General features: G+C 45.7%; 2 protein-coding genes across 4 annotated transcripts in view; one reads left to right on the top strand and one right to left on the bottom strand.

Moving 5' to 3' along the window:
• The window catches only part of LOC140120870 (uncharacterized), a 326,412-nt gene that overhangs the window by 20,671 nt on the left and 278,507 nt on the right, over positions 1-27,234 (bottom strand). The window lies entirely within an intron of this gene.
• On the top strand, positions 174-26,694 carry LOC140120864 (uncharacterized). 2 transcript variants are annotated; one of them, XM_072139863.1, is made up of 5 exons: positions 20,199-20,303; positions 21,040-21,662; positions 21,768-21,865; positions 23,210-23,267; positions 23,502-26,694. In XM_072139863.1, exons 2-5 carry the CDS (start codon positions 21,578-21,580, stop codon positions 25,514-25,516), a joined length of 2,256 nt encoding a protein of 751 aa, XP_071995964.1. In that variant the 5' UTR covers positions 20,199-20,303; positions 21,040-21,577; the 3' UTR covers positions 25,517-26,694. The 2 variants fall into 2 exon arrangements, with proteins under 2 accessions (XP_071995965.1, XP_071995964.1); XM_072139864.1 differs by lacking the exons at positions 20,199-20,303; positions 21,040-21,662; positions 21,768-21,865 and adding exons at positions 174-651; positions 757-854.

Genomic DNA, 27,234 nt, shown 5'->3' with positions numbered 1-27,234 from the left:
TAGAGGTAATGAGTGCAGAGTGGGAGGAGCTTCTTAAAGAAAAACTAACAGCACTGAGAGAGAGACAGAGGTCCTGCTGGTCGGTGATCGTATAATTATTTCATGCAATAAATCGCTAATAATTAGTTTTAAATTTTACAATGTGTTTTTCTGGATTTTTCTTTAGATTCTGTTTCTAACAGTTGAAGTGACCGACCTCTTCATTCTAGTTGTAAACTTGACAGTGTGTCCAATACTTATTTCAGCAATTTATGTAGTGATCAGTGTCTCCCCATACACAGGATTACACAGTAGTGAAGAAGTCGTCTGGTGAGTGTGTGACCCCCCGTGTATCAGGAGGATGGACCCAGAGCCCCATCACCCAGCCTCCACCTCATTCACTGATACATGAGCAGAAGATCCTAGAACTTACCTCCAGGATCACTGAGCTGCTGAGCGGAGAGGTGAGCGCTGCCGGGAATGCTGGGACATTATATAATAACACAAGGGAGGGGTCCGGGGGATGACTGTGTCATTGTGTGTGTCAGGTTCCTATAAGATGTCAGGATGTGGCTGTCTATTTCTCCATGGAGGAGTGGGAGTATGTAGAAGGACACAAGGACCTGTACAAGGAGGTCATGATGGAGGACCACCAGCCCCTCACATCACCAGGTAAGAGGAGACCTTCCCTGATTGTAGAGGAGAGTCAGCCAGATTCCCCCATCATCTGCTCATCACATGTAGACAATGTATCAGTCACTGTGTTATTTCCTATAGATGGATCCAGTAGGAGAGATCCACCAGAGAGATGTCCCCGTCCTCCAGATTCCCAGGACTGGCCAGGAATAAAGCAGGAGGTCCCCCCCGATCATCAGGTAAAGAATCAGGTTGTGGACCCTACGTATCTTGATGTAATGAAGCTTTCTCCACCTCCCTGTATATGTATAAGGCAGTCACTCCCGGTATAGAATGAAGCGTCGGGAAACCTCTCCATCATGTTCTTGGGGTCCTGGGAGTCAGATTTTCATCCAACAATGACACCTTGGATGAAGACGTTTCTCCGCTATGAGATTGGATCATTTCCCGCAGCAGAACATTTGTGCTGATATATAAAATACTTGGGTGGACGTTTCTCTCGTCTGATTTTCTCTTCAGCGTTTAGTTCATGTCTTTTGTGATTTTGGATCTTCTACTTGAGAAATGAAAATCTCCGATCACTTTTTCTCCTTTACATGTGACCCTTGCAGGAAACTTGTGGTGGAATTAGGAATGGACTCGGGAAAGTCATATCGGTGCCGCTGGACGGTGAGAACATTTCCTTAAAGGGGTTTACCAGGAATATGGAAAACTTGGAAGAGGGCAGTGGTGGTGGGGGGGGGGGGGGGAAGAACACATACTCCTCCTTCTTGGGACCCACATCTGGATTTGGGGCCTGCTCCTGGTTAGAGTTGAGGAGTGTCATGTGACCCGTTTCATCCAATTACTGGCCTTCTTAGACATGGGACATCACTTCCAGGTGACATCACTTCCTGTAATTTCCCCTGGTCTGAGGAAGCCTCTCATTGGCTGGAGCTCCCAACCAAAAGTATTACGTACTCCTTTCTCCCCACTAGCAGTGACCCAATTGAAGAAGGGAAATCTGGGTCTTAAGACCCATCTAAAGGCATAAGAAAAGCTTTGGTTCACATTACCGTAGACTTTGTGACTTATACATAACGATAGACCCCATTGTAATACTCAAGGATTTATCATAAATGCCTAGTAGATGCGGCTCCCACTTTTAGGACCAACATCCTATCATAGTCTGTTGACTTCTGTCCCTCTCCCTTCTTTCGTCGGAAGAACGGTAAAAACGGGTCATCAGTTGGGTAACGTTTGCCGCCATTTGAATGGCCTGGACATGGTTGTAGGAGACAGTGGGGTCATTTACTAAGGGCCCGATTCGCGTTTTCTCGACGTGTTACCCGAATATTTCCGATTTGCGCCGATTTTCCCTGTTTTGCCCCGGGATTTTGGCTCATGGGATCGGATTGTGGCGCATCGGCGCCGGCATGCACGCGACGGAAATCGGGGGCGTGGCCGAACGAAAACCCAATGGATTCGGAAAAAAAAAAAGGGTCGCTGGACCCTTCACCAGGAATAGGCCGGTGACTTCAGTGCATTCCGGCGGGCCTCGGCGGACTTCAGCGCAGCAGCGCCACCTGGTGGACGTCGGAGGAACTGCCTTAGTGAATCCCGGCCGGACCCGAATCCACCGCAGAGAACGCACCGCTGGATCGCGAATGGACCGGGTAAGTAAATCTGCCCCAGTGAGATGATTCCTCGCGCTACTAAGTTCCTGGTTTTTACCTTGTAGAACTGATCTACTTAGACTTTGTTGATCAGAAATTCTGTAGGAGACCTAACGTGGCCTCGTATCCCTGCACTTCCCTGCCGTCCTCACTTCCAGGCTTTACCTGGTCTATGGTCGGTTCTGTTGACCCTACTACCGGTTCTAGTAGAGATTTTTTGCATCTCCGTCCCATTCGCTGTTCCCCCGGAGAACATTGGGAATACAAATTTTTTGATATTTTGTTTCTTCTCTTTCCAGGTGAAGACAAGACGAGAACTTTCTTCCTCTCTCCCTATCACGAGGCAGATACCACACAGGCGTATCCAGTACCTGCTAATGTCCCCTCCGCCCCTCACAGCAGAGACCCGTCCTCTGACACCCCCGGAGACCAGGAGCCTTCATCCAGTCAATCGCTGGTTGGCAACTCCAGAACGGATCACAGGCAGGGAATTTTCTCTTATGTGGGAAACATATTCCCTGTGCGTGGCTTAATTTGTGGCAAAACAACTGAAGAACAAGAGTTTTAGACTCGTTTGCGCCTCGGTAAAAGGGTGTGGCCTAAATTGCACCAAAAAGGTCCAAAAATGAAATAATTGGAACCCAGACAGTCTTAACTAAGTTGTTCCCCTATCCACACGAGGTGATCGTTGAGGGACCAACTTTTGGGACCCTCACCAATCACGAGAGTGGGAACTGGATCCCTTTCCTCGTGAGGGTCCGGTTCTCATGGTGGGTGGGTGTCCCAACACGATCTCGTTGTCCCCCAATCCTGGGACAATAGTCTTAAACTTCAGCAGATTTATCAGGCGCCATCAGACACTGTGATAAATGTTGCACATTTTAAGTCTAAATTTTTGGACCTGTCACCGTACCTGTCCTAGCGCTACCCCAGATGGATCAGTGTTAAACTGCTAGCGTTACCAGAACCTTCCGGTAAAGCTAGCGAACACTGCAGCGCCACAGCCTCAGAACGCTGGAACGAGCTCACGGTGGTCCAGTGTATTCATGAGGAGGCGGTGACTGCTGCATGAAGCCCGGGGTGGGAGGGGCTCGGAAGCAGAAGCAGCTCCTAGGACCGCCCCCTCATGAATAGGCCGGACCGCTGTGAGCTGAGACTATGGCGCGGCAGTGTCTGCTAGTGTTATCGGAGGCGTCTGTTCTAGAACTAGGAGATGATTACTAAAGTTACTTTACTAGTGCAGGTCTTTAGGGTGACGGGTCCTCTTTAAGCGTCTCTCCTCCTCCACAGTAGATTTGTCTTGTTTGATTTTAGTTAGATTTTAGTTCTTGTTTTACCTTGTTTCGTAGCCAAAAAAGAAAAAGGGCGGACGCCTTCACCAGGCAGGAGCTCCTGCTCATAGTGTCCTACCTGGACCGGCACGGATACAACGACAAGATAAAGTACGAGAAAAACAAGACAAAGTCGCAGATTCTCCTCAACTGCTGCGCGTTACTGTTTCAAAAATTTGGGAAAGTTCACACAAAGAGACAAATACAGAAACGTATCTCCAGTCTGAAAGGGCGAGAGAAACACATCCTGGAGGAGCTGAGGCACACGATAGCGCTCAACGCAGGTAATAATCATCTATCTATCTCATATCTATCTATCTCCTATCTATCTATCTATCTATCTATCTATCTATCTATCTCCTATCTATCTATCTATCTATCTATCTATCTATCTCATATCTATCTATCTATCTCATATCTATCTATCTATCTATCTCATATCTATCTATCTATCTATCTCATATCTATCTATCTATCTCATATCTATCTATCTATCTATCTATCTATCTATCTATCTATCTATCTATCTATCTCATATCTATCTATCTCATATCTATCTATCTCTTATCTATCTATCTATCTATCTCATCTCATATCTATCTATCTCATATCTATCTATCTATCTCATATCTATCTATCTATCTATCTATCTATCTATCTATCTATCTAAGTATGGGAAAGTCCAGAGCAGCACAGCAACTATGTTGGGTGCAAAGTCCTTGACACTCTGGCAAAAAGTGTCTTCAATGTAAAGTTCAAAAAAGCAGGCAGCACTCCAGAATAGTGGTCAAAAGCGGTGGGGTATCTTTATTCCATGTGCGACGTTTCAGCTCATGCAGAGCCTTTATCAAGCATAGTGAGTATGGCCAGTAAACAAACATATAAGGGCCAGCCTTACATTTCATTGGTCTACCAACAGACCGTGGTAATTACATTGCAAAGTTAACAAAATATACAACATTCCATTTTATAAGTGAAAAAGTGTTATGCTAAACTCAATCATTAGTTTAGTACAGTGAAATGACAACGTTAAGTCAGTGAAAAATGCATGTGTAGACATAAGTAAATAAATAAGTACCCTCCCAACTGCAATCGGACCGCCCCCTGTCTCGGCCTTCCATTCATAAATTTCAGTGGCAGATCGTGAACAGCTGGTTTTGAGCGCCAGGCGTGTAGTATCTCTGTCGCGTCACCGGAAGTTGTAGCGGTCACATGATCGGGTCTCAATCATATGATTTTGGCGCATGCGCACTCGAGAAGTGTGCGGCGGCCGCCATGTTTTGGACTGGTGACCTACAACAACTCACAGACTTCTATGAATACCTTAACACGATTGACAGTGACATCAAATTCACTATGGTCCAATCCCAACAACATCTACAATTTTTAGATGTGCTTGTTGAGAATACACAACAGGGTTTGACAACTGACGTGTTTTATAAACCAACAGACAGGAACACGATTCTACGGTTTGAGAGCAGCCACCCGCGCCCCATGGTTAACTCTCTACCCCTCAGTCAGCTCTATCGAGTTAAACGGATAGCTAGCAACAATGACAAGTTACAGAGAAATACCACCGCGATGCTGTCCAGATTCAAACAGAGAGGTTACCCTAACAGAGTACTCCTTGATAACAAACACAGGGTTGAGAGTAAAAGTAGGGAAGAACTATTACTGCCCACGCAACCAAAAAATAAAGAGGACAGGATCCCTTTTATTTCCACTTTTTGTGACACTAGCACAAGTGTTGCGTCCATTGTGAAAAAACATTGGAAGATTTTATCGAGTGACCCTACAGGAGTTCCGGCACTTCACAACCCCCCGATACTCTCATATAGAAGAGCTCGAAACATTAGAGATCGGGTAGTAAAAACTGACACAGGTCCAGTTAGGACACTAGTACAAAGGGGTATCTCTCGACTCACACGTAAAGGATGTTATCCATGTCGGACATGTATTAATTGCTCATACATCATCAAAGGTGATACATTTACACACAACGGGATACAATACAAGATACAACACTACCTTGACTGTAACAGTACTTACGTGGTGTATTTACTGAGTTGCCCATGTGATTTTAAATACGTAGGCGAAACTACACTTGACTTCAAGACAAGATTTACGCAACACAGATATACCATCCGGAAAAAGAAAAAAGATTTACCCGTCAGTAGACACTTTTCCGAAATAGGACATAAAGAAAGTGAACTAAAATGCATGATAATAGACCACATCCCTGCACTCAAAAGAGGAGGTAACAGGGAAGCTTTGCTTAGGAAATGCGAATTGAGATGGATAAAGCGATTGGGGACTTTACAGCCCCAGGGTCTAAATATAGAATACAATTTAAGTGGACTCATTTAAGTATGATTATGATACGTTATGTGGAGTTCTGACAGTGAGATGGTGCGCATGCGGGGAGTGCCGCCTTGTGACACATGTCATAGCCCTCTTTTCTAAGTCTGTTGTAGGTCAAGTATAATTGGGAGAAGAATTCTCCACCAGTAAATATATGAATTGGATTCTGTCAATCTAAATATACTATAATGCCACTGTATATAGTTGTACACTATAGTAAAAGTATATTTTATTTTTTCCAGATCTATTGGGATCTTCTGACCCTCACCGCACGGATCTTAAACCCCCACAAAGTCTCGTGTCTTTCAATAATACAAACCCTGCTTCATGCCTTTGTTTGATAATTTGGTGTGAAGTATTACACATTTATTAGGTATATGTCGTGAGTCACCACAAGTGTTTATTTCTGAAACGTGTTCCACACAGCTAACTACTGGTGGGACCCCAAAGGAAAGTGCTGGAGGTTTTCACCTCACTTTGTGACCCTTGCTCCAGCTAATACCGGGCAGGACGAAGGGATAGAATATCGGTAGTCCAGTTTCTGGATACTGTATGAAATCCCATTACTCCGCACTGAGGGATGACGGTAGTGGTTTTACTGCTTGTCTTCACCTATTAGTACCTGGTTTTGGAGTGTCACTATTTCAGCTTAATCCTGAGAGGGGTCCTGACCGTATATGTGTGGTTCTTCCCTTAAAAAACATGGCGGCCGCCGCACACTTCTCGAGTGCGCATGCGCCAAAATCATATGATTGAGACCCGATCATGTGACCGCTACAACTTCCGGTGACGCGACAGAGATACTACACGCCTGGCGCTCAAAACCAGCTGTTCACGATCTGCCACTGAAATTTATGAATGGAAGGCCGAGACAGGGGGCGGTCCGATTGCAGTTGGGAGGGTACTTATTTATTTACTTATGTCTACACATGCATTTTTCACTGACTTAACGTTGTCATTTCACTGTACTAAACTAATGATTGAGTTTAGCATAACACTTTTTCACTTATAAAATGGAATGTTGTATATTTTGTTAACTTTGCAATGTAATTACCACGGTCTGTTGGTAGACCAATGAAATGAAAGGCTGGCCCTTATATGTTTGTTTACTGGCCATACTCACTATGCTTGATAAAGGCTCTGCATGAGCTGAAACGTTGCACATGGAATAAAGATACCCCACCGTTTTTGACCACTATTCTGGAGTGCTGCCTGCTTTTTTGAACTTTATCTATCTATCTATCTCATATCTATCTATCTATCTATCTATCTATCTATCTATCTCATATCTATCTATCTATCTATCTCATATCTATCTATCTATCTCATATCTATCTATCTATCTCCTATCTATCTATCTCCTATCTATCTATCTATCTCATATCTATCTATCTATCTATCTATCTCCTATCTATCTCATATCTATCTATCTATCTATCTATCTATCTATCTCCTATCTATCTCATATCTATCTATCTATCTATCTATCTCGTATCTATCTATCTCATATCTATCTATCTATCTCATATCTATCTATCTCCTATCTATCTATCTATCTATCTCATATCTATCTATCTATCTCATATCTATCTATCTATCTATCTATCTATCTATCTATCTATCTCCTATCTCCTATCTATCTCCTATCTATCTATCTATCTATCTATCTCATATCTATCTCCTATCTATCTATCTATCTCCTATCTATCTATCTATCTCCTATCTATCTCATATCTATCTATCTATCTATCTCATATCTATCTCCTATCTATCTATCTATCTCATATCTATCTATCTCATATCTATCTATCTATCTCATATCTATCTATCTATCTATCTATCTCCTATCTATCTATCTATCTCATATCTATCTATCTATCTCCTATCTATCTCATATCTATCTATCTATCTATCTATCTATCTATCTATCTATCTATCTATCTCCTATCTATCTCATATCTATCTATCTATCTATCTATCTATCTCGTATCTATCTATCTCATATCTATCTATCTATCTCATATCTATCTATCTATCTCCTATCTATCTATCTATCTATCTCATATCTATCTATCTATCTCATATCTATCTATCTATCTATCTATCTATCTATCTATCTATCTATCTCATATCTATCTATTTATCTCATATCTATCTATCTATCTCCTATCTATCTCATATCTATCTATCTATCTCATATCTATCTATCTATCTATCTCATATCTATCTATTTATCTCATATCTATCTATCTATCTATCTATCTATCTCCTATCTATCTCATATCTATCTATCTATCTATCTCATATCTATCTATCTATCTCATATCTATCTATCTATCTATCTATCTCATATCTATCTATCTCATATCTATCTATCTCATATCTATCTATCTATCTATCTATCTCATATCTATCTATCTCATATCTATCTATCTCATATCTATCTATCTATCTATCTCATATCTATCTATTTATCTCATATCTATCTATCTATCTATCTATCTATCTATCTATCTCATATCTATCTCATATCTATCTATCTCATATCTATCTATCTATCTATCTCCTATCTATCTATCTCCTATCTATCTATCTATCTATCTATCTATCTATCTATCTCCTATCTATCTCCTATCTATCTATCTATCTATCTATCTATCTATCTCCTATCTATGTCATATTTAAATACATTTCTATAATTAAAAACAAATTCTAATTATTTTTTGTTATTACAGAAAGTTTTAGTCCGTTAGAGTTACAACCTGATAATGAAGACTCTAATAATTCCCACCTTGAATCTCTATTTCAGGTAAGTAAAAATTCTACTTGTTTTCTAACACTTTTTGGTATATGGTTTTCTAGGCTGTTATTTAAAAAAAAAATAATTTCTCCGTAGAAATAAAATGTTAAAAATAGGAGAAAACGGGTGCTCCAGCGGACATGCCCCGCCTCCAGTGCACCAAGAAGCTCCTTGGAGAGAGATTCTGGTACAAACAGAGTTTGGCAAGTAGGGTTAAGGCGAGTTTTAAAAGGGAACCTGTCACCACATTTTTCACAAACACAGCTAGTGACAGGTTCCCATAGAGCCCTAACTGACCCCCTTCTTTCAGCTAAAAATATATTTTTTAGATCCTTATAAAATTAGATTTATAATCTTACCTTGTATCCTGAATGCAGCAGCTCCCCATGTGACCAGAATTACATCATCTAGGGACCTTTAGCCTCCTAACATTAGCAAATCCATGCATATATCTGATCGCATGAAATCACAGCATGTCTCCATGGAGGGTGGGGAGTTCTAGATGTCCATTGAGGCTGCTGGAATTGCATGTGATCAGATATTTGCATGGGTACAGTTTGCTTATGTTAGGCCTTAGATGATGTCACCCTGGTCACATGACATTACTTTTTGATGAGGAGGGGGGGGGCTCACCGGATGAGGAGGGGGGGGGGGCTCACCGGATGAGCAAGGTGGGGGGCTCACCGGATGAGGGGGGGGGCTCACCGGATGAGGAGGGGGGGGGGCTCACCGGATGAGGAGGGGGGGAGCTCACCGGATGAGGAGGGGGGGGGCTCACCGGATGAGGAGGGGGGGGGGGCTCACCGGATGAGGAGGGGGGGGCTCACCGGATGAGGAGGGGGGGGCTCACCGGATGAGGAGGGGGGGGGCTCACCGGATGAGGAGGGGGGGGGGCTCACCGGATGAGGAGGGGGGGGGGGCTCACCGGATGAGGAGGGGGGGGGGCTCACCGGATGAGGAGGGGGGGGGGCTCACCGGATGAGGAGGGGGGGGGGCTCACCGGATGAGGAGGGGGGGGGGCTCACCGGATGAGGAGGGGGGGGGCTCACCGGATGAGGAGGGGGGGGCTCACCGGATGAGGAGGGGGGGGGCTCACCGGATGAGGAGGGGGGGGGCTCACCGGATGAGGAGGGGGGGGGGGCTCACCGGATGAGGAGGGGGGGGGGGCTCACCGGATGAGGAGGGGGGGGGGCTCACCGGATGAGGAGGGGGGGGGGCTCACCGGATGAGGAGGGGGGGGGGCTCACCGGATGAGGAGGGGGGGGGCTCACCGGATTCCCCCCCCCCCCCTTTTATATTTGGGTCGGCTTATACTGGTGTATATATGGTAATAACTAAATCCTATAAAATATAAAATACGTTGATACATTTCACATAATAAAAATTTGGAAATGCTCGAGGCTATGTGGTCAAATACTTTATGAATTAATTAAAAAATAAATAAAAATTTATAAATAAAGCTATTTTTTTTTTTTTTCCATAGTTAATATTTTTAGTGAATTAAACCAAACACCTAAAGGAAATAAATCTTTAGGGACCTAAATTATTTCATTAATTATATATATATATAAACCTCCCTTTCAGGTTCTTGTTAAAAACGTAAACTTTGAATTGTTTCATTTAACAGGTTCCTATGGAAAATTTCTCCAAAGATCCTCGGACCGGGCAACAGGAGAGAGAAGATAATTCGGAGGAGGACGAGGCGGCGGCTGCTTCGGGCCTTGAGCCCAATTCACACGACGAGGGCAGAAACGACGCAGTCATTAGCGATATATACGAGAACATCGCGTCCATCAACGCCAAGATGGATCTAATGCTCCGGAAACTCGATCTGCTCCTGGCCAAAAAGTCCAACAGAATTTTATAATAATTTTATTTTACTGTTTTCACAAGTTCTTGTTGGTTTTCAAAAATTCTATTTTTATAAATTAAAGTTAAAGGAAATATCCATTCCCAATCCATCCTGGTAAACCAGGGACATTACTCATAGATCCAGGCCCCGGGACTGTGGTATCTGCTTATATCTGCTATCCGTGGCCTCCTTCCTTCTGAAATCAACTTTTAAAATTATGCAAAAGATTACTGGAGCGGTTCCCAGAGCCCCTCTGTGCTGCAGATTCTCAGGCTGTTACACAGTAACAGGAGCACTGAGATTACATCAGACAGATAGAGGGGGGGGGAGTGCTGAGGGAGCAGAGGAAAGAGGGAGACTGCTGTAGCTTCACAGACTGTTACACTGAGAGGGGCTCTGGTAACAGCCCTTCAGGCGCATTAGCATAATTTTAAAAGTAAATTTTAGAAGGAAGGAGGCCAGAGCCCCTCTATGCTGCAGATTCTCAGGTTGTTACACAGTAACAGGAGCACTGAGATTACATCAGGCAGATAGATGGGGGAGCAAAGGAAAGAGGGAGACAGTGTAACAGCCTGTGAAGCTCTTCAGGCTCATTAGCATAATTTTAAAAGTTGATTTTAGAAGGCAGGAGGCCATGGATAATAAATATAAGAAGATACCACAGTCCTGGTGCCTGGATCTAGGAGTAATGTCCCTGGATTATCAGGATGGATTTTGTTTAATAAATTTCGTTTAGAGGGCCGGATGATAGGGGAAAAAAAAAGCTTCTCCTGCTCCACTTCCCCTTTCCCAGGGAATGTTCTTCTGTTTCATCTTTATATTATTATTATTTTTTTTTATAATTCATTATTTTTTTTACTTTACTGAATGTAACAACTTTGATACATAACAAAAACAATTTCAATAAAAAATACTTAAAAAACAAGAGTTTTGATCTTTGCTGATATTTTTACCCCCCTGCTCCCTTCCACGTTATCCTGGACCTCCCCCCTACCCCTAGGAAATCACAATTCTGCATCTACCTCCCTATGGGGTCAGTCTGGGACGTCCACAAGCTCCGACACAACTAACAAATTGTCAGAATGTCCGAGATTCCAGGAGCGACACAACAGTAACGCGGCACCAATTATTATACACTGTATATATATATTCAGGAAGTCCCCGGGTTACGTACAGGATAGGTTCTGTAGGCTTGTTCTTAAGTTGAATTTGTATGTAAGTCGGAACTGTATAGTTTATCATTGTAACCCCAGACAAATTATTTTTGGTCTCTGTGACAATTGGATTTTAAAAATGTTGGATTGTCATAAGACTCAATATTAACACTAAATCTTCATTACAGACGCCTGTGATAACTGTTACAGCTGATTATTGTAGCCTAGGACTTAAGTACAGCAAATTACCAATATCCAGAGGTCCGTTTGTAACTAGGGGCCGTATGTAAGTCTGGTTTTCTTAAGTAGGGGACTGCCTGTATATATATTCTCGGTGAGCCGGACTTCTTGTCCCCGTGCTCCGGGCTGCTAATTATACGTTTGTTTTCTAGGTGATCGCGTCGTGTCTAGACTAGCGCCGGGGTGATGAGGGGCAGATGGATGTGTAACCTTATTTTACTGATTGATTCCCTTTACAGTTTAAGTTCAGGAAATGCAAAACTTATTCCGACACTCAGAAAACCAAGTATCTTGGGATCCAGCTGGGTTCATCTTAATGAATGTTAGGATGTCCACGTTTGCTGTGGATAGGTGGATCCTCTTGTTGGTGATGATGCCACCGGCGGTGCTGAACACCCGCTCTGAGAGCGCACAAGCCGCAGGACAGGACAGCACCTGCAAGGCACAGAGGGCGAGTGTCCAATTATCCCACCCAGAGATTAAACTGGGAGGCTGGGCCGGCACTAGCACTGGGCATACCCGGGCAAGTGTCAGGGCCCAGGGCTGCTGGGGGGGGGGCCCACATAAGGCTGTACATAAGGAATCCATAGGGGGGATTTATATTAAAAAAAATAACCATGAGGGAGGGGGCTGATTGGTTTGATAAACTATGGAATATTTAAGGAACATTTTTAGTATCACCATGTGAGTTTACTGCAAAGGGGCCCACTGAGGCTCAGTCACCCAGGAGCCTACTGCAACCTGGAGCCGATCCTGATGGGAGGACCCATCCTTCAGTAGCAGCAGAAGTGTGGACAGATAATCCTTTGTCATGTGAGTTCATTCTGCCTCCTGCTACTATGCGCCATATCTGATGGTGGTGGAGGTTGGGGAGAAGTGTTCAGAGAGTGACTCGCATTGTGGTCATGCTCCCTCTCCCTCCCTAGGTGTTCCTGTTGCGTTGGCGACTTCCTCTTCCACCTCTTCGCGGTCCCACTGAGCTCTTAATGTACTCCATTATTTTAGTATTGGAATGAAGGATGCTACACACTGGGCCATCTGAAGCAGGAGGTTGAGCCTTAGATGTGCAACATCCCTGCCAATGCAAGGCAGAGGAGTTGTTGCGAATAAGCCCCTAATATGTGTGTTCCCCTAGTAGCAAGTCTGATCAGCTCCTCTGCAGGACACTACATATATACTCCGGTAATTGTGCAGCGGTAGATTCTGCCTAGATAGGCAAGGGTTAAATGTTATTTATTGTTGTAAGCCAATGATATGCCTCAATGCACTTAATTGTGAATGGGGGAGGAGACCACCTGACCAGGGATTAACTAAACCCTTGGTCAGGGGAGGAGTTAGCTCTCTTCAGGCCCAGCTCTGCTAGTGAGCAGACAGTGAGTTCAGGCTCAGCTTCTGACTGAGAAGCATCACCTCAGAGCTTGTGCTCTGACCACAGGCCTCCTAGGCCTCAGCAGCTCTATAGAGTATCAGTCCACCCTTAGGGCTGACACTGAACCATTCCAGGATAAAGCTGAAGCTTCCTACATTGGACACAGCTCCATCCCAGCCTGCCCCTGCATCCAGGCTGGTGAACAGACTCCAGTGGTTTCCTCTCCGAGATCACTCCCAGTATCCTACCTCTGTAAGGAAACGTTGGGCACGTTGCCTGCTGTTGGTTCAAATAAAGAACTGTAAGTTATGTTTGCTCAACGTTGCCTCCGGCTGTTCCCTGTTACGGCGGTAACATCAAGGGCGCCCCATCCATCTACCAGGGACATACACTACAGACTCTAAGGGTGAAGACACACATGGCGTTTTTGGGCCGTTTTTACGAAGTGCGTTTTCAGATCGTTAAAAACGCATCCGTTTTTTTTAAAACGCATGCGTTTTTGTCCGTTTTTCATTGCGCAATTTCGGAAAAACTGACAAAAACGCATGCGTTTTTTGACGCATGCGTTTTTAACGATCTGAAAACGCACTTAGTAAAAACGGCCCAAAAACGCCATGTGTGTCTTCACCCTAAGGGCTGCCCCAGGGAGAACCAGTACCTCAGCCTCTCTAGGTCCTTGTACGTCTTTCTTCTATTGTTCCTGCTCTGCTGTTATCTTAATAAACCTTGATGATTCTTTTCCAGGTAAAAACAAGAGGGTGAAAGTTTCCCTCCTATCTCCCTATAATAAAGTAGAAGATAACATCACACAAGATAATCCAATATCTTCTAATGTCCCCTCAGTCCCTCACAGCAAAGATCCATCCCCTGACACCACCGGTGACCTGGAGCCTTCACTACGTCAGTCAGTATCTGGTAAAAGCCAAACCAAACATAGAAGGATCGGATTATTTCCATAGGGGAAACATACTAAAAAGAAAGAGACACCAGAGAACTCACACAGGGGAGAAGCCATATTCCTGAATGTGGGAAGTGTTTCAGTCTTAAATCAAATCTGTTAGGACATGTAATACATCATACGGACGAAACCCCATTTTCATGTTCGGAATGTGGGAAAAGCTTTAAACACAAATATTCTCTCAGGAGACATCGGAAAAAGCACCAAGAGGAGAAGCCATTTCCAGGTTCCGAAAGTGGAAAATGTTTTGCTCATAAATCTAACCTTGTGGAACATCAAAAAGGTCACACGGGGGAGAAGCAAATTTTATGTCTTTACTACGGACAGTATTTTAAACAGAGGTCAAATTACGCGGAGCAGCCAGGAATTCACACGGGGGAGAAGCCATTTTTGTGTCCAGAATGTGGGAAAGATTTTAGCCACAGATCCGCTTATTTGACTCATCTGAACGCTCACACGGGGAAAAAGTTTTCTTGTCCCGAATGTGAAAAGTGGTTTTTTTTTCGAAAACACAATCAGTGGAACATCTGAGAGTACACACGGGGGAGATGCCTTTTTTATGTTCTGACTGTGGGAAAAGCTTTAGACATAACGCCTCTTTACATAGACATTGGAGAACTCACACAGGGGAGGAGCCATTTTCATGCCCTGAATGTGGGAAATGTTTCAGTCAGAAATCATATCTTGTAGGACATGAAAGACTTCACAAAGAGGAAAACCTATTTTTATGCTCAAAATGCGGAAAAAGCTTTAAACATAAATATTCTTTTAGGAGACATCAGAGAATTCACACAGGGGAGAAGCCATTTTCATGTCCTGCATGTGGGAACAGCTTTAAGCAAAAGTCACAACTGGTGGAACATCAGAGAAGCCACACAGGAGAGAAGCCATTTTCATGTTCAGAATGTGACAAATGTTTTGTCTATAAAACAAGTTTAGTTAAACACCAGAAAAAACACAGACGGGAGTAGCCATTTTTCATGTTCGGTATGAAGCCCTCTGCCTGCCTTCCTCAAGGATCGGTGTCTTCGGTTCTCTAAGGACTACTTTGTATCATATGGGCTTGGTCAATGGATTTCAGCATAGGCAGCCTAGGCCAAGGTCTGCTAAACCGACGAGTTGCCGCCACCACTTCTCAGCCTCTCAGCTTGAAAAATTCATAATCATAATAACTCTCCTTCGAACACTTGCCTCACACAGATGGAGAGAATTCCATACCATTATGTAGGGGCTTCACAGATTCTGGGGCTAGGATATCAGTCCCAGTATCTGACTATTGTAATCCTCTCGACTGTCAGAGAGGAGGTGCCGGAGAGGAGCAGAGAGTCATGATAAACTTCTTAGCATATGAGAAGATGAGCATAACACATACCTCCCTCCTCATCCTCTGCTCCAGCACCTCCTCTCTGACAGTTGAGAGGATTACAGTGGTCAGATACTGGGACTGTATTCGAATTGCCCCTAAATCTATGAAGCAGACCCTACATAATATATGTCTATCTTTACTTGTTTGAGGTTGTGAAAGGTCCTCTTTAATATCATTTAAGACATTTTTTGCCACTTGATGAGTACAAGAACACATTGGGGGTCATTTACTAAGGGCCCGATTCGCGCTTTCCCGACGATATTTCCGATTTGCGCCGATTGTACCTGAATTGCCCTGGGATTTTGGCGCACGCGATCGGATTGTGGCGCATCGGCGCTGGCATGCACGCGACGGAAATCGGCGGGCGTGGTCGAACGAAAACCCGACGTATTCGGAAAAACCGCCGCATTTAATAACTGAAAATGTGTCGCTTGGGAAGCGCTTACCTTCACCTGGTCCAGATAGGTGTATTCCGGTGCGTCCAGATGCATTTCAGCGCAGCAGCGCCACCTGGTGGATGGCGGAGGAACTACCTTCATAAATCCCGTCCGGATCCGAATCCTGTTCAGAGAACGCGCCGCTGGATTGCGAATGGCCCCATTGTTGTGTAATTATTTTTCAATTAAAAAAATACATAGTGCATTGTCCCGCAAAATATGACACCTTACACAGCTCCGTACCCCAAAGTACGAAAACTTTATCACTGTCAGAAGATGGCAAAACAATTTTTTAAAATTTTTTAACACGTGTTAAGCTCAGTGAAGAATAGGTTTTTTATCCCGCACTCTCTGCAAGTGTGAATGATCGGGCAGATCTCCAGTGTATAACACGAGTCCGCTATAGATCTTTACACAGCCACCATTGGAAGAGTCATTTCTGTAATCACAGTATAAAACTATGAATATAAATAATACTCCCCAACAGTGTCACCAGCACCCCCCCCACACACACACACACTATCACACCCAACAGTGTCACCAGCACCCCCCCCCCCCCCCCACACACACACACTATCACACCCAACAGTGTCACCAGCAAAGCCCCCCACATCATCTTACCCAACAGTGTCACCAGCACAGCCCCCCACACCATCACACTCAACAGTGTCACCAGCAGAGCCCCCCCACACCCAACAGTGTCACCAGCAAAGACCCCCACACAATACACCCAACAGTGTCACCAGCAAAGCCCCCCACACCATCACAACCAACAGAGTCACCAGCAAAGCCCCTCACACCATCACACCCAACAGTGTCACCAGCAAAGCCCCCCACACCATCACACCCAACAGTGTCACTGGCAAAGCCTCCCCCACACTATCACACCCAACAGTGTCACCAGCACAGCCCCCCCCCCACACCATCACACCCAACAGTGTCACCAGCACAGCCCCCCCCACACCATCACACCCAACAGTGTCAGCAGCACAGCCCCCCCACACCATCACACCCAACAGTGTCACCAGCACAGCCCCCCACACCATCACACCCAACAGTGTCACCAGCAAAGCCTCCCCCACACCATCACACACAACAGTGTCACCAGCAAAGCCCCCCCCACACCATTACACCCAACAGTGTCACCAGCACAGCCCCCCGCACCATCATACCCAACAGTGTCACCAGCACAGCCCCCCGCACCATCACACCCAACAGTGTCACCAGCAAAGCCCCCAACACCATCACAACCAACAGTGTCACCAGCACAGCCCCCCACACCATCACACCCAACAGTGTCACCAGCAAAGCCCCCCACACCATCACACCCAACAGTGTCACCAGCACAGCCCGCACACACCATCACACCCAACAGTGTCACTGGCAAACCCTCCCCCCCACCATCACACCCAACAGTGTCACCAGCAAAGCCCCCCCATACCAGCACACCCAACAGTGTCACCAGCAAAGACTCCCCCACACCATCACACCCAACAGTGTCAGCAGCAGAGCCCCCCCACACCATCACACCCAACAGTGTCACCAGCACAGCCCCCCCACACCATCACACCCAACAGTGTCACCAGCACAGTCCCTCACAGCATCACACCCAACAGTGTCACCAGCACAGCCCCCCCACACCATCACACCCAACAGTGTCACCAGCACAGTCCCTCACAGCATCACACCCAACAGTGTCACCAGCACAGCCCCCCACACCATCACACCCAACAGTGTCACCAGCACAGCCCCTCACAGCATCACACCCAACACTGTTAACAGCAAAGCCCCCCCATACCAGCACACCCAACAGTGTCACCAGCAAAGACTCCCCCACACCATCACACCCAACAGTGTCAGCAGCAGAGCCCCCCCACACCATCACACCCAACAGTGTCACCAGCACAGCCCCCCACACCATCACACCCAACAGTGTCACCAGCACAGCCCCCACACACCATCACACCCAACAGTGTCACTGGCAAAGCCTCCCCCGCACCATCACACCCAACAGTGTCACCAGCACAGCCCCCCACGCCATCACACCCAACAGTGTCACCAGCATAGCCCCCCACACCATCTCGCCCTACAGTGTCACCAGCACAGCTCCCCCCCCCCCACACCATCACACCCAACAGTGTCATCAGCAGAGCCCTCCACACCATCACACCCAACAGTGTCACCAGCAGAGCCCCCCACACCATCACACCCAACAGTGTTACCAGCACCCCCACACACAAACACACCTTCACACCCAACAGTGTCAGCAGCAGAGCCCCCCACACCATCACACCCAACAGTGTCACCAGCACAGCCCCCCCACACCATCACACCCAACAGTGTCACCAGCAAAGCTCCCCACACCATCACACCCAACAATGTCACCAGCAGAGCCCCCCACACCATCACACCCAACAGTGTCACCAGCACAGCCCCCCCACACCATCACACCCAACAGTGTCACCAGCACAGTCCCTCACAGCATCACACCCAACAGTGTTAACAGCAAAGCCCCCCCACACCATCACACCCAACAGTGTCACCAGCACAGCCCCCCACACCATCACACCCAACAGTGTCACTAGCAGTGCACCCCCCCCCCCCCACCACCATTCCACCTCCTGCTCCAGGCTTCACAGTGGCGAACAGGCCTGTAGAGTCCATTCCTTCACCTTTTCTGCGTCTCACAGAGCCACGTCATCAGAACAAAGCCCAGATTTCCCCTGGTCTCATGTCCATTCCTTGTGTCTCTGGTGCTTGGTGCTGGTCCTTAGCAGCGGTTTCCTAGCAGTGATGTTACCATGAAGCTGCTGCGCACAGTCTCCTCTTATCCGTTGTTGTAGAGATGTGTCTGCTGCGAGACCTCTGTGCGGCAGTGACCTGCTCTCTAATCTGAGCTGCTGTTACCCTGTGATTTCTAAGGCTGGTGACTCGGATGAACTTATCCTCCGCAGCAGAGGTGACTCTTATCCGGCGCAACAGAGGTGACTCTTGTCCTCCACACCAGAGGTGACTCTTATCCTGCGCAGCAGAGGTGACTGTTCCTCTCCTCCGCACCAGAGGTGACTCTTATCCTGCGCAGCAGAGGTGACTCTTATCCTGCGCAGCAGTGGTGACTCTTATCCTCCACAGCAGAGGTGACTCTTGTCCAGCCGCAGCAGAGGTGACTCTTGTCCCCCCGCAGCAGAGGTGACTCTTCTTCTCCTCTGTAGCAGAGGTGACTCTTATCCTGTGCAGAAAGGTGACTCTTATCCTGCGCAGCAGAGGTGACTCTTATCCTCCGCAGCAGAGGTGACTCTTATCCTCCAGAGCAGAGGTGACTCATCCTCCGCAGCAGAGGTGACTCTTATCCTCCAGAGCAGAGGTGACTCATCCTCCGCAGCAGAGGTGACTCTTCTTCTCCGCAGCAGAGGTGACTCTTGTCCCCCCGCAGCAGAGGGGACTCTTGTCCCCCCGCAGCTGAGGTGACTCTTGTCCCCCCGCAGCAGAGGTGACTCTTCTTCTCCACCACAGCAGAGGAGACTCTTCTCCTCCGTAGCATCGGTGAATCTTATCTTGCACAGCAGAGGTGACTCTTCTCCCCCCGCAGCAGAGGTGACTCTTGTCCCCCCGCAGCAGAGGTGACTCTTGTCCCCCCGCAGCAGAGGTGACTCTTGTCCCCCCGCAGCAGAGGTGACTCTTGTCCCCCCACAGCATCAAGAGAAGCCAAGACTGTAATGAAAGCAAAAGAACCTGGAATATTAAACAGATTTTCAGTCATTTCACACGTTTTTGGTAAGTCTATAATTCCACATGTGATAATTCATAGTTTTGATGCCTTCAGTGTGAATCTACCATTTTTATAGTCATGAAAATACAGAAAACTCTTTGAATGAGAAGATGTGGCCAAACTTTTGGTCTGTCCTGTATATAATATGAGATGTTACTCTATTTCTGTCCTCCTTGATGGATCTTCTCTCGATCAGATGACAACCGTCTCACAAATCCGACTAGTCGTAACGACTCGTCTGTAGAACTTATATACTCCTGGCTGCAGGACCTGTGATGATGTCACGGTCATGTGATGGGTCACATGAGGGGGAGGAGTCAAGCCGTGGAGATTTTTCCCCACTGTTCAGCACTTTCTGTGCTCGATGCCGTAAGAAGGTCCTAAAACCTCTAGTAGGTAAGTGATCGCAGGTCCTGTGCAGGTCAGTGACTGGTTGGGGGTCAGTGTGATTTGTAGTCGGGGGGTTGTTTTGTTGTTGTCGTCTAATTCGCAGTTTTAGGTTTGTGCATTTTATAGGGGATAATAAACTCTAGAAAGGGGAACAATGAGCCCTAGAAAGTCTGTGCTCTGAGAGGGTGCATGGAGGAGAGTTTTTCTACAGGACAATCCTGTAGAACCATCCGGACCCAAGTGTAGATGATCGTCACGTCAACATCTATTATCAAATATAGTCCATGGGGCTCATTTATTGAGGGTCCGTCGGACGCATTTTCGTCGGGTTACCCAATGATTTCCATTTTGTGCTGAATTGCCCCGGGGTTTTGCCGCACGCGATCGGATTTTGGAGCATCGGCGCCGGCTTGCACGCGACAGAAATCGGGGGGCGGGCCGTCGGACAACCCGACTGATTCGGACAACGCTCAATATTTTACATTTAGAATTGTGTCACAAGACACGCACTTACATGCACCGGGAAGAAGAAGGTGAACTCCGGCGGACCTGTGAATTGCCGCTCCATTCATTCTTCAAGTCACTGAATGGCACCCAAATATTTCCGACGTGAAAGGAGCCGTAGTGCAGATACTTGACCACATATCCTCCAAGTTGTCTCCATAATTTGATTTCATTAATTCCACATAAAATTCATGGAATATCTTCTGGATAAGATGTTGCGATCCTTGTGTTCCATCAGGTTCCTTAGATACAAAACATTCGTATTTGAAAAGCAATGGTGATTTCCATCAGCGACCCACCAGGGATGGAGCAGGACAGAACCACGGCTGCCCGGATCCTGGACCTCACCCTAGAGATCATCTACTGGATAACTGGAGAGGTGAGAGTCTCCCAGGACACGGCTCTTATCTCTAGGAATACAACAGGGAAATGACTGGAGAGGTGAAGGATTCTTAGGATCTATGTAGTGATCAGTGTCTCCCCATACACAGGATTACACAGTAGTGAAGAAGTCGTCTGGTGAGTGTGTGACCCCCCGTGTATCAGGAGGATGGACCCAGAGCCCCATCACCCAGCCTCCACCTCATTCACTGATACATGAGCAGAAGATCCTAGAACTTACCTCCAGGATCACTGAGCTGCTGAGCGGAGAGGTGAGCGCTGCCGGGAATGCTGGGACATTATATAATAACACAAGGGAGGGGTCCGGGTGATGACTGTGTCATTGTGTGTGTCAGGTTCCTATAAGATGTCAGGATGTGGCTGTCTATTTCTCCATGGAGGAGTGGGAGTATGTAGAAGGACACAAGGACCTGTACAAGGAGGTCATGATGGAGGACCACCAGCCCCTCACATCACCAGGTAAGAGGAGACCTTCCCTGATTGTAGAGGAGAGTCAGCCAGATTCCCCCATCATCTGCTCATCACATGTAGACAATGTATCAGTCACTGTGTTATGTCCTATAGATGGATCCAGTAGGAGAGATCCACCAGAGAGATGTCCCCGTCCTCCAGATTCCCAGGACTGGCCCGGAATAAAGCAGGAGGTCCCCCCCGATCATCAGGTAGGAGAAGCTGAGATTTCTATGTATAATCTATGATTCATGAAACATCTCCAGGAGCGGTGGAGTTGATATAAATCAAACTGTGTACATAACATTGGGTTGATAAGTTAAGGCCCAGATCACCCAGAGAATCGGATGAACAGATTCTCGGAGCATAGGTTATTGCCACAAATAACTTCTTGAAGATGCACCATGTGGCCCATTATTGCTGAACCAGTATGGCAGGAGGACATGAAATGCTGCGCTAAATGCTCCCCGCGATCGAGGTGAAGGGGACGTCTTCTGTCCCATTTCACACCAGCAGATATCAAGGACAATTGGGTGACTCCTGAGATCCAGCATTAGGACCACTGCATCTCACTGTCTTCATAGGAGGGGGGGGGGGGCACCTGGTAGCCGTTGGCCTACTTTTTACTCTCATAGTCTATCTTGACAATTTGCCTTTTTGACTGCCGAATGCCCAAAAAATAATGACGCTGGAAAAGTTCTCATCTATGTTTTATTTAAAAAATTTTTAAAGGTTCAAAAAAAGTTATTTCTCCATGAATGCTTTCAAAAATGTTAAAAAAAAAAGATACCTTTATCATGATCAGTGTCACCACCTCCATAGGGCTCTACTCTATCCTTATCCCCCTATGTTAAATATTTGGGACTGTCTGGGTCTTTTCTTCCATTGGCCAAGAAGTAAAAATGACCACAAAGTCTTATGTGCCCCAAATTTGCACCAATTAAAGTAGAATCAACTGTACGATGAGTAATTTCATGAGTTAGATGCACCCTAAAATGGGGCTCATACTACAACTCACAAAAAAAAAACAAGCCCTCAGACAACTACATTGATAAGATAAAGTTATGGCTCGTGGCATGTGACGAGAGAAAAATGGCAAAAAGGTCTTGGCCAAAACCGTGTGGTCACAAAGGATCATGGGAGGAGTCAGTGGTGTTTCCTTCAATTACAGGCGGTACCCTACTTAAGAACACTCGACTTACATACGACCCCTAGTTACAAACGGACCTCTGGATATTGGTAATTTATTGTACTTTAGTCCTGGGCTACAATAATCAGCTGTAACAGTTATCACAGGCGTCTGTAATGAAGCTTTAGTGTTACTCCTGATTCTTATGACAACCCAACATTTTTAAAATCCAATTGTCACAGAGACCAAAAAAGTTCTGGCTGGGATTACAATGATAAAATATACAGTTCCAACTTACATACAAATTCAACTTAAGAACAAACTTACAGACCCGATCTTGTATGTAACCCGGGGTCTGTCTGTACTAGTGAAATTAACCGGTAAAATGGCGAATAATCTTTTTGTTTTCACTATGACGTTCTTGCAGGAACATTGTGTTGGGGCGAGCGATGGACCCGAGCAATACTTTACGGCGTTAGTGGAGGGTAAGAACCTTTGGCAAAAAAATTTCTTCATTGAGCTAAAAAAAAACCTTTCCATTTCCTGTGAATATTGTTAGAGGTGCTAGAATATTTTAACTGTAAATGACCTGTTTATGAAAAATTCCACCGAAAAAGTCCAAATCTGTTGGATGTGAAGATCCTCCTGCGCTCTTGTCTAGCTTTATGAATAGGTTTTAATTGATTAAAAATATTTTTAAAAATGGCCTCTTTTTCCAGATAAAAATGAAAAGATGGAAGACTCCCAAGAACATCTCCTTTTATCCTCCTATCATGAAGAAGGAGATAATCCAGTATCTCCCAATGTCCCTCGGAGCAGAGCTCCACCCACTGACACCACCGGTGACCAGGAACCTTCATCCAGTCAATCGCTGATCGGCAACCACCAAACTGCACATGAATCGGAAGACATTCAAAAGATACCAAATTTTTCTTTGCATAACCGATTGAGCCCGGGTAAAGGGACATATTTATGCTCAGAATGCGGCCAATATTTCATGAGAAAATTTAATCTTCTAGAACATCAAAAAACCCACACGGGAGAGAAACCGTTTTCCTGTTCAGAGTGTGGCAAATTGTTCATGACAAAATTCAATCTTAACCGGCATCGGAGAACTCACACAGGAGAGAAACCGTTTTATTGTTCCGAATGTGGGAAGAGCTTTACCTATAAAAGTTCTCTGGAGATACATCTGAGAACTCACACAGGGGAGAAGCCCTATTCATGTCCCGAATGTGGGAAACGTTTCATTCAGAGACCACACCTTCTGGTACATGTAAAACTTCACTCAAAGGAAAACCCATTTTCCTGCCCGGAATGTGGGAAAAGCTTTAAATATAAAGATTCTCTCGAACGACATCGCAATACGCACGCAGGGGAGAAGCCAAATCCGAATCCTGAAAGTGGAAAGTGTATTTCTCCGAACTCCAATCTAGTAGAACTTGAAAGAGGCCACAAAGTGGAGAAGCCATATTCATGCTCACAATGTGGGAAATGTTTCAGAAAGAAATGGGGTCTCATTCAGCATGAGAGAACTCACACGGGGGAGAAGCCATTTTCATGTTCTGAATGTAAGAAATGTTTTGCTTATAAGTCAACTTTCCTTCATCATCTGAAAACTCACGCTGAGGAGAAGCCGATTTTGTGCCTTGAGAATGGGCAATGCTTTAATCAGGAATCAAATCACGTGGAACAACAAAGAACTCACACGGGGGAGAAGCCATTTTCATGTTCAGAATGCGGAAACAGTTTTAGAAAGAAATCAAACCTTGTAGAGCATTTCCGAATTCACACAGGTGAGAAGCCCTTTAAATGTTCAGAATGTGGGAAACATTTTAGTCAGAAATCAAACCTTGTAGAGCATTTCCGAATTCACACAGGTGAGAAGCCCTTTAAATGTTCAGACTGTGGGAAACATTTTAGTCAGAAATCAGCTTATTATAAACATCAGAGAACTCACACGGGGGAGAAGCCATTTTCATGTTCAGAATGCGGAAACAGTTTTAGTAAGAAATCAAACCTTGTAGAGCATTTACGAATTCACACAGGTGAGAAGCCCTTTAAATGTTCAGAATGTGGGAAACATTTTAGTCATAAATCAGGTTATTTGAAACATCTGAGAACTCACACGGGGGAGAAGCCATTTTCATGTCCTGAATGTAGCAAAAGCTTTCTTCGGGAATCAAAACTTGTGGAACATCTAAGAGTACACACGGGGGAGAAGCCATTTTTTTGTCCCGAATGTGGGAAATGTTTTAGTCAGAGATCCTATCTTGTGGAACATATGAGACTTCACACGGAGGAGAACCCATTTTCATGCTCAGAATGTGGGAAAAGCTTCAAACATAGAGGATCTGTCGAGAAACATCGTAGAATTCACACGGGGGAGAAGCCATTTTCTTGTCCTGAATGCGGGAGATGTTTCAGTCAGAAATCGACTCTGGTAGAACACTTGAAAATTCACAACGAAGAGAAACCGTATTCCTGCTCGGAATGTGGGAAACTTTTTACACACAGAACTTCCATGGAGATACATCAAAAAATCCACACGGGGGAGAAGCCCTTTCCGTGTCTCACTTGTGGGAAATGTTTTAGGCAAAAACCAAAGCTCGTGGAACATCTGAGAACTCACACGGGGGAGAAACCGTTTTCATGTTCAGAATGCGGGAAATGTTTCATTAAGAAATCGAATTTAAGTCAACACCTGAAAACTCACGCTGAGAAGCCTTTTTAGCAAAACATTGGGGCAGATTTACTTACCCGGTCCTGTCGCGATCCCGCGGTTCGTTGTCCGACGTGGATTCGGGTCCAGCGTGATTCACTAATCCCGTGCGCCCGAGTTCCTGCATCTGTCGCTGCTGCGCCGAGGTCCGCCGGAGTTCACCTTCTCCTTCCTGGTGCATGTGAGTGCTGATTTTGCGACACAATTGGTTTTTTAAATTCCGCGGTTTTTCCGATTCCGTTGGGTTGTCCGACGGCCACGCCCCCCATTTCTGTCGCATGCAAGCCGACGCTGATGCACCAAAATCCAATCGCGTGCCCCAAAATCCCTGGGCAATTCGGCAAAAAACGGAAATATTCGAGAAACCCGATGAAAGTGCGGCGTTCGGACCCTTAGTAAATGAGCCCCAATATATTTTGTAGAACGTTTAGGAATTTACACAGAGTAGAAGCCAAGTAGGATCCATTCAGACCTCATACACCACAGTATAAGGAGTGGGGCTACGGGTTTCTCTCTTCCTTGCCCTTGCGGCTTAGCCAGTTATTAGCCGAATCTAGTGTGAGACCGGTTGCCCTGGGGCCCACCAGTAAAATCTTTCCATGGGGCCCACCACTGTACAGCTACATGCAAATATTACATGATATCCATTGACAAACCCATAAAACATAGCTGACCCATTGCTTTGTAGACCTTGACCTGGACTGTTACAGTCCTAGGAGCCTTGTTGGTAGCCTTAGCCATAATCTAGGGCCCTCTTACCTCTTCGAGCACTGTGCACTGTGATTGGCCTGCGATTAGTGATTGAGAACACCCTTGGAGGATCGATACTAGATGGCTAGATGTTATATCCAATGCATCTGCAGTATATAACTAGGGAGTTCGCTGGACAATCCCCCCATATTATTCTGTATTTTGAGTGTCTTGCACAACTCATGCAGGAGGTGGGGGCCCACCAAGCTGAGGGGCCCAGTGGTGGATTCCCCTATGGACCCTTCGGAGCCGGGTCACATCTGTCATCTTGGTATGGGAGCTCTTACTGTTTCACATTACTGACCTTCTACTTTCATTTTCTGGTCTTCTCCCCAGATGTACGAGGCCACAATGAGAACGACACTGGAGATTTGGCCCTAATCCCTTGATGGTCAAAGAATACTTTGTTGTTTTTTTAATGATTTTCATTATGCTTTCAATAAAAAAAACCAAAAACATCCTTCTAACCGCGTCCTCGTCTATTTTATGTCCAATAACGACAGTAAAAAACGGAGGAAGGTAAAAATCAAGTCTGAATGTACAGAGAGGCTTCTGGGTGACTCCTCATACTGGAGCGCGGAGTAGTCATGTCCAAATCTTGTCCAACGCCTCCTCTCAGTCTTTACGGCTTTGATTCACCAGGGGCACTTAGGGCTCGTTCACACCGGGGTCGTTATTCACATCCGTGGTTCCGTGATCTTCCCGATTGCCTTGTTTTCAGTGTCGGTTTTCCGATCTCTGTGAAACCTTTTGTGTTTTTTCTCGGCTGCGGATCACGTAGTAGTCAGGGGGTTTCATTTTTGTGTTCCTGTCTTTTTCTCTCCGCCTTCAAAAAGTTTTTATTATTCCATGAATGGAGTTGTATGAGGTCTTGTTTTTTGTGTAATAAATTGCACTTTCCAGTGACGGGAGTAAATACTCCATGCTGTGTTCTGGGTGTTACTGTAAGTGGCTTATGGAAACTGCTTATAGATAATAAC

This window comes from Engystomops pustulosus, chromosome 3 (genome assembly GCF_040894005.1).
Source record: "Engystomops pustulosus chromosome 3, aEngPut4.maternal, whole genome shotgun sequence".
Classification (NCBI taxonomy): domain Eukaryota; kingdom Metazoa; phylum Chordata; class Amphibia; order Anura; family Leptodactylidae; genus Engystomops; species Engystomops pustulosus.
The sequence above is the reverse complement of the archived record's forward strand: the minus strand, read 5'-3'. Positions and strand labels throughout refer to the sequence as shown.